The sequence below is a fragment of the Siphateles boraxobius genome, unplaced genomic scaffold (genome assembly GCF_051911475.1).
Source record: "Siphateles boraxobius isolate OS27281-9 unplaced genomic scaffold, OSU_SipBor_1 119, whole genome shotgun sequence".
Lineage (NCBI taxonomy): Eukaryota > Metazoa > Chordata > Actinopteri > Cypriniformes > Leuciscidae > Siphateles > Siphateles boraxobius.
In genome coordinates this window covers 3,062,672-3,078,395 of record NW_027508721.1, presented here as the reverse complement: position 1 = coordinate 3,078,395, position 15,724 = coordinate 3,062,672, and the positions used below count along the sequence as shown (strand labels likewise).

The following is a 15,724-nucleotide window of genomic DNA, read 5'->3' as shown; positions in this document are numbered from 1 at the left end:
TACTCTACAGAACAGGATTTAAACGCGTGTGAGTGTGTGTCCCAGATGTTCACAATAAATCTGTCAGGATGTGCTTCGGTTGTAGAGTGTGTAAGGAGATTGCTTTCTAGAGGGATAGAAACTGAGTCTTTTATCACCTGGTAAATATCTGATAGGCTGCTACTTCCCGAATCACTAGCGATGCTGGAACGTGATTGGCTGGAAGTCATATGGGAGTGGCAACTGTCAGAGGGGTGAAGCTTTGAGAAGTCGGCAGGAAGCTAAAAGAGAAACATATAGTTACAAAATAAAAAACAAAAATGATAAAAACTGATAAAAAATTTTTAAAAAATTGTTTTAAAACATAATTATTATATAAAATAAATTATATAAAATGTATATAAGTGACATTTCATATTTCAGGTCCTGTGACTAGTCAGCATTTCTTTTTCAACACCTTTTATCTTTTTTAAGTTTGTGTAACTGGTCCTGCAGTGACAAATACATTTTTAAAAGTACACATTTTCCATGTAGATCTCAAATAATATGATTAAAACTGCATGTATAATAATTAGGGGGAAAAAATGTATATATGCATATATATATATATATATATATATATATATATATATATATATGTATATATATATGTGTGTGTGTGTGGTGTGTGTGTGTGTGTGTGTGTGTGTGTGTGTGTGTGTGTGTGTGTGTGTGTGTGTGTGTGTTTAAAATATTTTGCATGCAGGACATTGTTCCAAATGTTATGTTAACCATGTATAAGCATAAAGACAACACAGCAATTTTTTTTCTGCAAATATAGTGTTTTTCCCCCCAAGGATTAATTTTAAGCCCCTGTGTGATTGTCAGCACAATTACTCTTTAGTGGAATTGATGATGTGTTCTCACACGCAAACAAGTTCAGCTGAATGGTAGCGTTTTAAACATCTAATAATTCATCTACTGTGACTCATTTTAGTCATTGGTTGATAAAAAATAAAAACTCACTGAAGTATTATTGCTAGCAGTGAGGCACAAACCAATCATGAACACCCCAGTCATTTATGATAACTGGATATGTTATTTTATAAAGTTATTTTTATTGAGATTGCGCTCACAAAGAGCAAGCATGTTTTTCATGACTTTTTAGTGTTTTGCACATGGGTCTTTAAATAATTTAATTGACTTATTCCAGGCCTTTCAATCTCAACAAAAACAAACACACCTACAGCAAAAAAGCTCCAATTATTCTAAATTCAGGGCATTTGTAGTGGACTAATGTATGGAGTAATGACTGAAGCTTTCATCAATTAATGAATCAAAATAATGATTATATTTGCTAATGCACAGACACCCCCCTCCCCAACACCCTACTGTAAAACAACCTGAGGCTTTCTACAGTAAAGTTGATGGGTTCATGTACTGATGCCCTAGATCAGATGGCCTACATACAGTGACCCTATAACAAATATCCCATGTAGAATACATACACGCAACTGAAAAACTCAATAGTGTGACCTCTCAAACTAATCACTTGTATACAACATATACAATTATATGTATTAAAATATAATGGGAGGGAAACAACTGCTAAAACATATCTAAAGAAGTATGTAAAAATACACATGCAAATTAAATCACACAACAAAACCAGAAAAAGAAAATTAGATTTAAATTTAATTATTATTTCAAAATAAATGTCAACACCTAAAACAGACCAACTCATTCAATGCAATACTCATAATTCTGTTCAATTCATAAAATATTTGGTCACTATTTGTTTATTCAAATAAAATGTTCTGCTTGTATACCGATAATGACAAAAATCTATCAAAATCAATAAATAATGCTAAATATTATATCATAAAATGTAGCATGGCTAAACAAAGAATTCATGCATATGTATTTTTTATTTAAAGAATTAACTAATACACGCTTGAGTTTAGCATGTGTGTGCAAAAAAATTTTGTCCACAGGCTTTTTGTGAGGCTTTTGAGAGCGTGTTTGTGTGTGAGAGAGATACTCACAGTCCTGGTCTCCTGTCCCCTGACTCCATAGCCATGAGACAGAACTATCTGTCTCATAGCCTTCAATACTGAATGTCCAACCATCCTCTGAGGACTTAAACTAACCTCTAAAACATTATCTGTCTAAAACATTATCTGACTAACTGTCCTAACTGCACCTACTTGATGTTTTTCTCCCCCGTGCGCACTCTCAAAGAGAGCATCCCTCTCTCTACTGAAATCTGCCCATCGCCACAGTAACAGACAGCACTCTGGCAGAGAGGGATCCTTCTGCAGACAATTTCCATCAGACCCTGCCCCTCTGTCCCATTCACACACACACCAACGCAAGATCATGGGATTATCGAGAGGCTGGTATTGTTTAGGCGGAGAGGGAGGGGGTGGGGGATGGTTGACACCCACTGCCCCACTAAACCAGTCACCAGGGTCAACCCTGCAATGACTGGCAGCTCACTGAACAATCAGGATGGCACATATATCTGTCATGAGCCCACCCCCTGTTGTCAATCATTACCAGTTCCATTACAAGACAGAGGATAGTAAAAAAAAAAAAAAAACTAATGCAGAGAGAGAGACTAAATGCTCAAAGTGCCACAGGGGAAAAACTGTGAGTGATTGAAAAGAAGATAGGGATGCTTTTACCCGATTAAACTTGCTAAGAATCTAGCCAAGACTATGGCTCTGTTCCAAAACCTAGTGATCTGTCTTGTTGTTTACATAGGAAGCTGTCATCTAGGGTAGCACTCTATATAGTAGGGCTGCACAATATTGGGAAAATATGCGATATTGTTGTTGAGTATTGCGATAACGATATTTCTTGCGATATAACATTTCCTTTTTTACTTTAACATTTTACTTTTTTTATAATTTATATGTAATGATCATACAAAATAAACGGGTAGGCTAATAGATATTCTTCTGATCTTCTGTTTTTCAGAAGGAGTTACACTTGCAACGTCTGTGAGACTCTGTTATTGTTACTTGGCATTTCGTTAGCAGTTTTGGTAGATTTGGGCTTACACTTTTTGAAGTCTTCATATAGCTCCCTGAGGTTGCGTTCTAGATGACTGTGGAGATTAGTTTCCCCTCTCCTCTGACAATTTTTCGGCACGACTCAGTGACACCGTCACCAATGTTCACATATCGTATTTTTTCCGCGTGCAAATTTGTTCTTTCAAATGCAAGCACGCTAAAAATCAAAGCACATTTTGCCAGGCCCTTCTCCGCAACGAGATAAGATCTCAACTTGTCAGAGTGCCGCAAGCTCATCGCAAGTAATGTGACAAAAAACAATCAGCTTCGCCCTTTCCGTAACAACATGGGAAGCTCGGCCGAACAGCTGATCATAGCTGTACAGGGCGGGTTTTTATTTCTCATCTCCATAAATATATCTAGTAGTAAATCTAATGCAAGGGCTAGAAATCAATTAATCCTTTGCTGATACTTCCTCGTCATCATGGAAAGCGCTCAGCGCAGTTCATGGTTGCATAGCAACGACAAGCGCAAGCGCTTGTTGAAAGGAGAAGCGGCCGCGTTTTTCAGGCGTTTTAGACGTGATATGTGAATGGCCCCTTACACAGTACCTGCATTTGTGACACGTCTTCTCTATGGAAGCCAAAATATTGCCATATTTCAGACGTACAGGTCTTTTTAGGCAAAGGTTCTTCGCTGTTGTCATTTTCCTCGCTTGTCTCTACTCCCGCCAATAGTTTTTATTTTCCACTCTCGTCTCACTAGGTTTCCCTTGGGCCCGATCTATCCAATAGCATAATAGCACCTACTGGGGAGGCGGGTATAAAGATAGAAAGGCCCCATCTGATTGGTCAAATTTGGATAAGCAACCTATGCATGCATGCAACACACAAATGCTTGGCACATAAAATAAATGTAATTTATCGCACCTGTCTGCGATACGGATATCGCATATACTATTATCGCGATGACGATAATTTTTCAATATATTGTGCAGCCCTACTATATAGGCAGTAACTCTGTCTGACAAAGGCTCTGTTTCCACCTGGTTTTCAGAGATCCGATCACAGGTGTAAAACGGGGTCAAAGCGCGCTCCTCGCGTAAGGTGCGTGGAAGACACCACTCATTGATTCCAATAGTTTGCTGCTTGTATGCTGCTAATAGCATAGCACGCATAAATATTGGGTAAATACTGAATTTTTTGCAAGCCTTTTAGGGGAACTTGGCAACTATTTCGACTTAATAAAACCATTTAGAAATCATTTGGATGGTTAAATAACCTGTTCTGGTGAGAATGGTGACTTTCCCCGCTCCCCCTAGCGTCCCCAGGCGGAAAACCAACCTTGCAAAATGGGGACTAACGTCCCGGTAAGTTGGAAATAGGAAGCCTCGTGAGAAGCGAGAATGAGCGAGAAACACAAACTGCTTTACGGCAATTCGACATTAACACACACGCCATATGATACTATGTATGATGTATTACCCACCTCGGTAGACATAGCTCCACATGATAAAGTTGGCCGGCTCCGATAATAATAAATGCACATGAGCAGCGGTAGAAAGGGGGAGGAGGGTGACGGAAGTCTTACGACAGTGTTGTGAAATAGTCAGCCCCACAGCTGTAGGGGGAGCGCGTTGAGACAATATGCAACAACAAAAGTGAAAATCAGCGAAGGAATGGCTAGAGTTGCCTTATTCCCCTTTAAGTATTCTCCATTGACCGTGAGCACGGATTAGCGGATGTGCAATACCTAATGGACCTTTGTTTTTGATTCCTCAAATAACTCACACATGCCCTATAGTCTACGCAAAAGTTTGCACACCAAAGGCATGGCCGGATATCAGCGGACTGTGCTAATAACAATTGCAAAAATTGGGTAGCACATCAAAAGTGGTCGCAGATATAAGCGGACTGTGCTGATTATGAAAATACTGCAAGCCAAAGTTGCATGCAGACACAGGAAGTAAACTTTCAGCTTAACTAGACAAGTCTCTAAACATGTATGTATGCATGTGAAAGCTGCAGAGTACTTTGTGCTACTATCAAAATAATGAGAATATGGTTTTCAAATTTGAGAACTTGCACCAATTTAACTATGTTGGAATAACATTAAAAGTGCCACAGTGTCAAAGTGTTTACACCTTTTGAGGGTATCAACCTATCAATGGTTTACTTAGTTGTTTCTGCATATAAAGCTCACAGGATAAAGTACTTAGTAAAAATGTGAAAGATCATTATTTGTTAGTACTAAAAAGGTAAGTTACCTGGGATTTTGAGCATTCCTGCAGGAAGACAAAATGAAAAACACATTAATACACATTCCACATGTTAATTTAATACAAAGTACAGTGAGTTCACATATTTAAATGTTAAAGAATAACACAAGATGGGTGATATAAGTAAGCTCCACACCCACACCGACTTAAAACCAAATAATGTGAAATAAAGAGTTAAGTGTGAACGAACCGAGTGGTATCCTGGTGGCAGAGGGGGCTTGCTGACTGGATAATGATCAACCGTATCAATTATAGTCTGTCGTTCTCCACGCTGGTTTATCTTGCGGAATCTTCTCCTGGACTGTCGATGAGATACTTGTCTTTGGAAATACTCGTCGTTGTCGTCCATGTAGTCCACCTGAGAGAGACAGAGAGTGGATACCTGTATCCCAATCTAACTGATACATGGTTATAGCGCCTATACATATACTGTATAACTCACCACAATCATTTCTGAAGCCTCAAGGACGATACACTCACAACCACGACGTAAACTACCTGCAGAACGCTTACCAAAACTGAAATGAAACCGCACACATCACACAAAACACTGAATAAGACACAGTGAGGAACCAATGGGGCAAACCAAACTCAAACAAACACTCATACCTGCTGCGGGGAAGAAACATAGATTCCTTTATAAAGACAGAGCCAGACAGGAGGATATACCAGCAGGTCCCAATGTCATCAGGACTATAACACACAAACAAATATGACAACATTACACACACACATGCGCACAAAAACTCAACACCTATTTTAGTCCATTCTTACTATTATATTCCGGGTGGAGCAGTGTTGTTAGGTACAACACGCATGCCACGTTGGGCAGGAAAACAAATGTGATGAATCATGCAAATGTGGGTGAATGTTTTTTGGTCAATTACGTGGTTGTTCTCAGAGCAAAGAGGCACCAGTGGTTTGCAAGTCTCACATAGCCAGACTTTATCCGCATGAGGTCTTGTCCACTTTTAACAAACTCATCTTGCACTGTCTCCAACAGTGAATAGTGAACATTATAAAATAAAAACTGTTTTTACAGTACAAACAACACAAAGGACATTAGCTTAAATATGCAAGGACTGTGATCCGAATATATATTATCGTTCAAAAGTTTGAGGTCAGTAAGAGTTTGTTTTCAAAGCAACTATTTTATGATTATCAGGGCTGCATTTAATTGTTCAAGAACATAGTAAAAAATGTAAAAAAAAAAAAAAATTTGTGAAATTTTATAACAATTGAAAATAACACTTTCCAATCTAATATACATTCCTGTAAAAGCTACATTTTTAGCAGCAATTTCTCCAGTTTTCAGTGTCACATGATCCTTCAGATATCATTCTATTATGATTATTTGGTGCTCAAGATCAACAAATATCTTATAACGACATTTATTAAAAAAAAAATTTATATATATATACACACTTTGATTGGCTGTGCGTTCAGATGTATGCATACACAAAGTGTTCGCGTCTGAAACTGAAGTATACTTTGGGCTAAAGTCGATTAAGTTGATGCACTGACTGTAGGTGGTCCTTGGGCATGCCAGGCTGGTGGTTTTCAAACTGTGCTGAGGGAAACAGTATGAGCCTACACATTTGCACAACACAATTCCCTAGTGAAAAGCAGCAAACGACTGATTTTGTATGTTTTGAAAAGCACAGACTTTGACAGCTTGCTTAATTCAGGCTATAACAGTTAGAAAAACAGGGGGTAAAAGGAGGGGGAAGTACATAATGGGGAATGTTCCAGTTTTTGTTGAGCTGACATGACTTCACTTTATATACTTTTTATATACACTTGAACAGTCAATATAATCAGGTAATGTTTATTAACACATGAACATGAAGCTTGTATTTTTGTTAAATCACAAATTATTCAAAAGACCCTGTTTATTACAGAGCTCTAAAGGTCAAAATCATCCTTAGTCAGCTGGATGAATTTCTGGTTACGCGTTACTGATATAATGCCAAAAAAGTGCATGTAAACAGTCCCTTTTTGACACATCAACATGAAAATAGATATTTCGCCATGCCAATGAAGTCGAAAGTTTAAATATAACAAACTTAAACCCAAGATCCGCTAACTATTTTATCACACTAGTCTCATGGCAACATGTATACTGTTTAAGTCTGTGGTTTTACTTTCCAAAGTGTGTATTGTAATGTTTACTGCCTGGCCCCATGTGCTTCCAGTCACAAGTTCCGTAGTGTAATGTTTTGTTTTTTTTACTCAAAAATATATTCTGTGGTAACTGATATTGTGTCTAATAGTCTTGATTAGCTTAACTTGTAATGTACCCGAACATTGCTTTAACTACATTAGCGTTAACCCAAGCAAACAGGGGCTCCTGAACAGAATGTTTGATTTCAACAGGCAGAGTGTGTCTCTATATCAAAAAGCCTTTAGAAGCTTAATCCCGTCTGTAGATGGACGTTGCAGATTTAAATGAAGTGAGCACTAGACAGATGTCGGTGTGTGTTTGTGTCTGAGACAGAGGGAGAGTGAGCAGATGTGTGCGTGGACAAAATCATCCTCGTGACTTCAATGTAAACCTCTGATAAACTGACCTAGATAGAAATACATTTTCTGACAGCCTTTGTGAGAGTGTGTGTGTGTGTGTGTGTTTGGATACTCACTAGTATAAAACCTCATTAGCTTCATGCTGTTCATATCGAACTGTCTCACACATCAACCTGCAAATGAAATAAACAGTGTTAAGTACACTTACTCTGATAGTAATGAAAGTACCCTCACACACACATAGACACAAACAGTGGTCTCGTACCGGAGCTGGTGTTCTCTCAAGTTGGACAGTGCTTCCATGCCATGGAGGTACGAATACACGATCTGCAGATCCTGCAAAAACACATAGCAGGTTACAATCACACTGCTTTACATGACTCCACTTTCCATTAAAACAGTACAAATTGGTTCTTTATTACAAAAATATAACATTTAGCTCCATTCCACCTTTTGCACGCAACCCTATTAGCTATTACATGCTGGATTCCTTAAAACTTTGACACCAAAGTCATTTGGACCCTTTATACAGCACACTGTGAGGACAAGTAAATAAAAATGTTCTTGATTTTCCAACTTTTTACACAAATTTGTATCATTGACTGCATTTGTCGAGCTCAATAATTCAACCATTATTTCAGTTATATTAATAAAATAATAATAAATAATAATAATAAATAAATAAATTTTTAAATCCCATAACATTGAACATTTAATTACTTTATTTTATGTTCATTACTTAGTAACAGGGCAGTAAAAATGGCAAACTTGGACAAAAATAAAAAAAGTTTAGGTATGAGAAGACAATTGTGGCATTCCAGCAACGAACAAACAAACACAACACATACATGTAGTCATGTACACAAACATATTCATGTACCCTGATTAAACCCCTTACAAGTCATTTAAAACCTGCCTGCATGTACACCAAAGCACCAGTAGGAGGTGCCCTGTATATGGGAATATACACACAAATAATAAATACACACCACCTTACACCAAACACACAACCTTATTTAAGAACTATTTAGCTCCACCCATCCTGACTTACACAATCAGTGTTTAACAAGAATGGAATGTTTGCAGATACTCTATTCATTTTTCACTTTCAGGCATTTTCCCTCACTTCTGTTTTTTCACTATACTTGTCATTATCCTGTTCCTCTTTTGATAAGATGAAAGACAATCTGGATGTCTCTCACATTCTAAAAAAACGCAAGTGCCTTCGTAAGAATCCTTCTGGAAATCCCATACAGATATGTTTGACATCCCTGATTCCCCATAATGCCATCATGTCAGCAAATCATAATAACATTTATAGTAGAGCTGCATGATTCATGCATGATTAATTGGGAATCAATCAAATTTCTTTTTAAATAGAGATCATGATTATCCCGCGATTCTGACAACTAAAATAACATACATAAACAACCACATTGAGCTGAACTATAAACTTAAACTTCTGTTACAATTTGAATTATGGGTATTGTAACAGAAATAATGATAATGTGGGTTGAAAAGACTGTTTGTGAAGCCGTTTCATACTGACTGAAACACGTCAACGCAGGTCTGAATGCTCACTGTGATCATACTTAACTTGTCAAAGATTTAATAGACATAGTCGAATAGCAGTCATTTAGCAATAAGATTGCGTGGATGTTTGAATCGAGATTGTGATCTTTTAACTCTAATTTATAGCTAGCTACCTGAACAACGCAACTTTTGGTTTAATGGCAAATACATTTAAGACTTGTACCACAATACATTGGTCAAGAATTTACATCTTTGTTTAGTGTTTCTAGTCTAATAGATCCGCTTCCTCAAACGTGTTACTGTAAATAAATTACTGATAAAGGAAAATCTGTGAAAGAAATAATTTCCTGTTCAGAGATTGTCCTGTTGATACAGCTGAATGCAGCATCAGACATACAATGAGATTGTATGAACGTATTATGCAAGAGCATATAGAATATCTGAAAGAGGAAAGAGCTACACAGCAGATATAACCACATGAATGCTAATATAGAAACCCTTTAAGTCACTTCTGCAAAGCGAGAAAACAATGAGATCCAAAAACCTCAAGCAAATTACAAGAAACTTTAAATTCACTACTTCCTACAGCAACTAAAAAGTGACTCAAAACATTTTTGTTGAGATTTTTAGCTTGATTTATCTACACCTCAAGTTCCTTAACACATTCTTAAAGGGCAGATCACATGGTCCTGTTGACAAGGGTCACCCATTATGCATTCCCTGCGATTTGGGATGATGAGATTTCAAAACTTCACTTATGTGATGAAGACATTGGCTGCATATTGAGGTTATGAAGGCTTGATATACATTCTGACAAAAAAACAACAACATAATAAAATTGGGTCCAAATAATATAATACAATATAATATAAAACATTTAGCAGGGCTCGCAAAATTGCTTGCATAACCGGTAAAAATGCATTACCGGCCTGCCCGACGGGCTATCTGGAATATAGTGTAATCAAATTGCTCCCTTTAATCACATTATTGACTAGTTATTTTAAGGAAAAATATGGCCACGCAAGTTTTTGATCACAATTTCTCATGAATCTCTGTGCCTGTTCTAAGAGAAACACGTGATCAGTTGCGTAAGTTTGTTTTAAAAAGTGGGTGGGACAAGTGTGTGTGTGTGGGGGGGACGTTGCTAATACAATGCAAAAAATTCAATTTTAGAAAAAAATAACATTACAATGTCTAGAAATCAATTTCAATAACGTTACATTTGGTTTGATTCGTCTTTTAATGAGATCTACTAATATTGTTAGTGCCGAGAATTTTCACGTGAATAAATGCATAGATCAGTGATATTACTTGTGTATCTTAATGTAGCCTACCTTAAAGATGAACTGAACTGAAAAAAATCAACGTTGATAACATGTTATGACAATTAAGAGTAATTTACATAAAAAAAAATTACTAAAAATATCAATATAGCTTTTTTTAAGCAGCACAAAAATTGCGTTTGTTACGCTGGCATGGTAGGACCTGCGAAGGTGTATAGGCAACAGCTGCAGGTCCTATATACACACACGAAAATGAGTGATTTTAATGGCATGAGTTACGCATTTGAGCATGTGAGGGACAGGCCAGTAGTATGGGCGCGGGCGCTGCCGAAGCATGGACACTGCACCGGAGTCGATCTGTTGCAGAGAGGTCAACCTGGAACATTTATTGATCGACGAAAATGCATCTCCATGCACCGTTCATTTCGGATGCTGTGCGGTGAGAGAGACTTGTTGGTGGTGGCTATGCTATCTCTAAGGGATGTCCGAGCTGAGACGCTGAAGCGTCTACCCCTATAAGTAGCTGGTATGTAACAGTGTATTTTACGAATTGGCGACTGGTCTAGGCTAGGCTAACTTATATCCTTTTCTCAGACTGTTAAGGTTAACAGCGTACTGGCAGTTCACTCTTTGGGCGAGGGGGCATTTGGGAAGGATGAATAAGATTCCGTTCCCATCCTGTGCAGTGAACTAACGTTAACGTTACATCTTTTCCCCTCAGCCGAATATCAAGGATTCTAGTATGCGTTGGACTTGTAGCTAAATAAAACACTTGATGTCAGACGCTTCATGTACTCATTGACGTTTTCAACACATCTGTCTCTCGTACCTAGGATTAAACACTAGAAATCACGACTAGAATAATTTTGTTGACAAGGCAGGGGGTAGAGAGAAGCTAGCTCTGCTAGTGTTGGTTGGTAACGGAGTAGCCTACCCACTGATCTATATAGCCTACCATGCCAGTGACGTAGTCGAATGTTGAAATCCAACATGGCGGCGCCCGTGTAACAACAACAACAACAACAACATTTTCAACGTACCATTTTATCCCTTTTAACAAATTCTGCCATTTTAATAACTGTACCAATGAGAATAAATAAAATACATCTGTTATATCATTTTTTTTTCAAATTTCAGTTCATCTTTAAAACATTTGCCAAGTGTTGTCAGAGGTTCTGGGTTCTAATCCGCACACGTATAGATTTTTTTTTTCTCATCAAAACCGGATATGTTCATCAGTGGTTACAGTATATATCAAGCAGGGACACATTTGTGTGCATTTTGTTTTGTGATTTCACCGGAACGAATAGTCTCCGCAACGGCGATAGATTGAAGCGTGCGTCCGAGTGAAGACTGCGCGAGCCACAAGAGAACACTGTATCCATGCAACTGATAGCCGCGGCAACAAGCACGCAGCTTGAGTTCAAAAACAACACATTTTAGCGCTAGATTGTCTCTTATTTAATAACGAACTAAATGACTGCTCTGCTAGTTAACTGGATATGTTTTATTTAGAGATGCTCCGATCAGCATTTTTGGGGCCGATCACCAAAATCATGATCTGCCGATTGCCGATCACTGCCAATCACAGAATGGCAGGGGAATGGGAATCTTTTATCTATAATCTAGCAGAGTTTGCACCATTTGTAGAAATGTGTTTATTTAATTGTATTTAGAAAATGAGATGTCTTAAGGCGACTGTAGGCCAGCTTTCCCAAATAAGGCAGAGTAACATTAAATTATTCCAAACAAAGAGGGGTCAGGCAGACCAACACACATCAGATCAGCCTAATGGGAGGGGATCAAGTTACACTTAGGCATATTTGGAAATTGTAGCCTCTTAATACACCGACTACATTTACTAATTGGCAACAAAATGTACAACTTGTTACACCAAAACTGGCCACTGATAAAAGGACAAAACTATGGCAAGTTTTTTCTGTTATTATTATGAACGTCTGATGTAGTTGAGCAGAATGCTCTTTTATGAAGTTACTTCATTAAAGGACATATTTAATGAGATTATGCCTGAAAAGGTTTTGGATTTTGTATCATATGTTCATTTAAAAATATATATTGTATAAAATGACTTCTTGTTTTGTTTTATTGTATTTATATGATATTTGTATTTTTATAATTGAATTTTTGCCATGAAAATAGCTTTGAATGCTGACATGGCATTATATAAAATAATCTGAATCTGATGTAGTTGAGGAACCTACTACGTCAGATCAAAAAAAAAAAAAATACCACCACCACTTTTGAAACATCTCGCGGCACAAATGTACCAATACAAATAAATAAAAACTTATTCAGTTAACTCAGAGCATACATTTTGTTCATTTGTTAAATAAGAGGCGATATAGCACTGAAATGTTTTTTTTTTATCAAGTGATCAAAGTGCTCGTTGCCGCAGCGATCAGTGGTGCGGATACTGCGTTCTGTTGTGGCTCACGCGGTGCACGGTCTTCACTCGGACTCGCGCTTCAATCCGTTGGGAGACTCCCTATTCGTTCCGGTGAAGGAGAACTCATGTTGCCACGGCCAAGCTCCACTCTGCTGTTGTGTGCCCGTGCATGCATGTGGGAAAAAGTCGCGCGAGTAATTTACGTCGCGTGATCGGCTTTTTTGATCGGCGCTTTTGGGATTCGCCGATCAATCTATTTTTAGCCAATATCGGCCGATCATGATCGGCGTCCGATCAATCGGTGCATCCCTAGTTTTATTTATTTGTAATGGGTACATCCGTGCCCCGAAATGTTTCACAAAGTGGTGGGAGACAATATCGACCCTGAGAAAAAGTGGTGGGGACATGTCCCACCCATAAATTACGCCTGTGCACAATAAAAATGAAAGCTCTACTTTCACATGAATGCTTTACTTTGTGTGTCAGAATGTTTGAGTCCATGTGCTAACACACTATCACTGTAAAGTTGAAAAAAGCACTACAAAGGTGACTTGACCAACATATATTCTGCTATAAACATCATAAAATAATTAGAGCACCATTTACTTGCCTCAAAAAAGTATGGTTTTGTTATTATGATAAATTATTGCTACACTTCAATATGTGAATTATTCCATTAGAAAATTAACACTTTTAGCGTTGTCAGACTTTAAAACAACGGATCTGCGCACTTGTTGATATTTGTGTTATGAAAAAGTTTTTGATTGATGTTTTGACTCCTAACCAATTTTTTATACATTAAAAATTGTCTTTTTATTTGGGCTAATAAAATTTATTTCGGCCTACCAAAATCTGAAGAGTGCCTGCCCGAAGGGCCACCAGTGATTTTGAAATTTTGCGAGCCCTGTTTAGATTAATTTCTGATACTTCTTTTTAACAATTTTACATCATAATGTTACATTTAGTTTGTCAATTCTAAAACTGCTAATTTCCAGGTTTAAATCTGACTTCGATTCCCAGATTTTCAATGTGGTCTCACTATATGTGTGAAGTAAAGTGCACAGACCATTTAAGGCCAGAACAATTACACATATACCATCAGCTCTCCACAGTGAATTCACTAGAACAGGACATTAGAGGCGTCACTCTTTCTTCCTCTCCTCCCTGACATTCCAACGTCCTTTCTCATCGTCTTTGACTTCCCTCCAACCCATCCATCGCTCTCATCTGCTCTCACTACAGTCAAATGTAAGAAAATTCAAACTGCCCAATAGGTTCCAGTCAGGGGCGGTGTGCTGTGGTCTGCAATTGGTTGATCTGAGTAGAAGGGCAGGAATGTTTATTCTTGGACAATGGCATTTCCTCTTTAAGAGTCAGACACGTACATAGAGTTCTGATTATGGAAATGGACTGAGTCCTTTGAGTCAGGAGACCAAGGTCGGTCACATTTCAGTTGGTTGAAGAAGTCCTGACCACTGGATCAAGTAGATCAAATCTAGAAACTACTTTCTTGCACACATGCTGGCATGTCCCAAATAAAAATACGACATTCACTTTCATTTTCACTTATAAAAGTACAACTTAAAAAATAAAATAAAACGTCAGGCTAGATGTGTTGGTGTAATTAAGTTGAAATGAAATGATCAGGGAAAGAACATTATTGCATGTAATTACAATTTATTTCCATGCTCTCACAGCCTGGCATCAGAAGTTTCAAATCCTTAAACTTACTCTACACAGGCTTCTCAGATGCTTTCTGACTAAATCTGAAAAAGCACCCATTACAAACAGCTTCAGCTAGCCCTGAAGAGACATGAATAAAGTACACAATCATATAAATCATTTATGATTTTAGTGCTGGGTGGTATACCGGTTCATACCGAATTGGATTATCATACCGTTTGAATTTTAGCGATTCTGATTCTCCTTATCGATTCAAACTCTTATTTATTTTTCGATTCCAGTATGGTAAAACAATAAAATAATAAAATCAAACATTTAGATATTACACTAGGGATGCTAACGATCAATTGAATGACGATCGATTAATTGTTTATAATAAAAACAGAGAGTGAGTGCCAAATTGACTGAACGCTGACCACAGAATGATTGATTGCCTTCAAAAATGAATACATTTTTCCTCATGTAGCCTATGCATCTCTTTTGGATTCCACCTCGTCTCCTGTACAACAGTAAATTAAAATAAATAAAGTTCGGTACTACACGAAACAATCATTGAGTGTGATCTAAAGTGGATTTTCATTAAATAATGGGCACACTACCATTATTTGTGGTTTTATAAAACGCTACACCTGCTTAGCATTTTTCTGTTTAGCATTTGTAAGCATTTCTTATTCTAAATTGTTATAAAAAGACACAGAGCCGCATTGAAAAACACATACAGAACATATATCGTCGTAATTATATATTTATTAGGCTTCATGTTTCATATGTAGAAACGTTTCTCTCAGCGGTTTATGTGCGGAACTCAGGCAGGGGTTATGATCACATAATATGATTGATAACTCCAGAGCGAATGAGCTCATAACAGACACGCACAGAAAAGAAAACACTCTGTACGCTGTTTCTAGCTCTTCAGGTGGCGTAATTTGTTGGAAAATGAATAAAAATTATAATCTGTAAAAAGATCTGAATATACGAATAAATCGGTTCTCGGACACCAATGATAACAAGAACTCAACATTCCCTTCTCTCTACCAGAATA

At 37.5% G+C, this 15,724-nt stretch overlaps 1 protein-coding gene across 2 annotated transcripts in view; it reads right to left on the bottom strand.

Annotated features, from left to right (window-relative positions):
- rapgef2a (Rap guanine nucleotide exchange factor 2a) overlaps nt 1-15,724 on the bottom strand; it is a 56,967-nt gene that overhangs the window by 21,012 nt on the left and 20,231 nt on the right. For both annotated transcript variants that reach the window (XM_077204405.1, XM_077204413.1), the window contains exons 2-8: nt 8,042-8,112; nt 7,893-7,949; nt 5,863-5,946; nt 5,696-5,771; nt 5,444-5,611; nt 5,242-5,259; nt 138-260 (exon numbers count right to left, since the gene is read on the bottom strand). In XM_077204405.1, the coding sequence (XP_077060520.1) occupies nt 138-260; nt 5,242-5,259; nt 5,444-5,611; nt 5,696-5,771; nt 5,863-5,946; nt 7,893-7,949; nt 8,042-8,112 (597 nt within the window). The remainder of the gene's footprint in view (nt 1-137; nt 261-5,241; nt 5,260-5,443; nt 5,612-5,695; nt 5,772-5,862; nt 5,947-7,892; nt 7,950-8,041; nt 8,113-15,724) is intronic.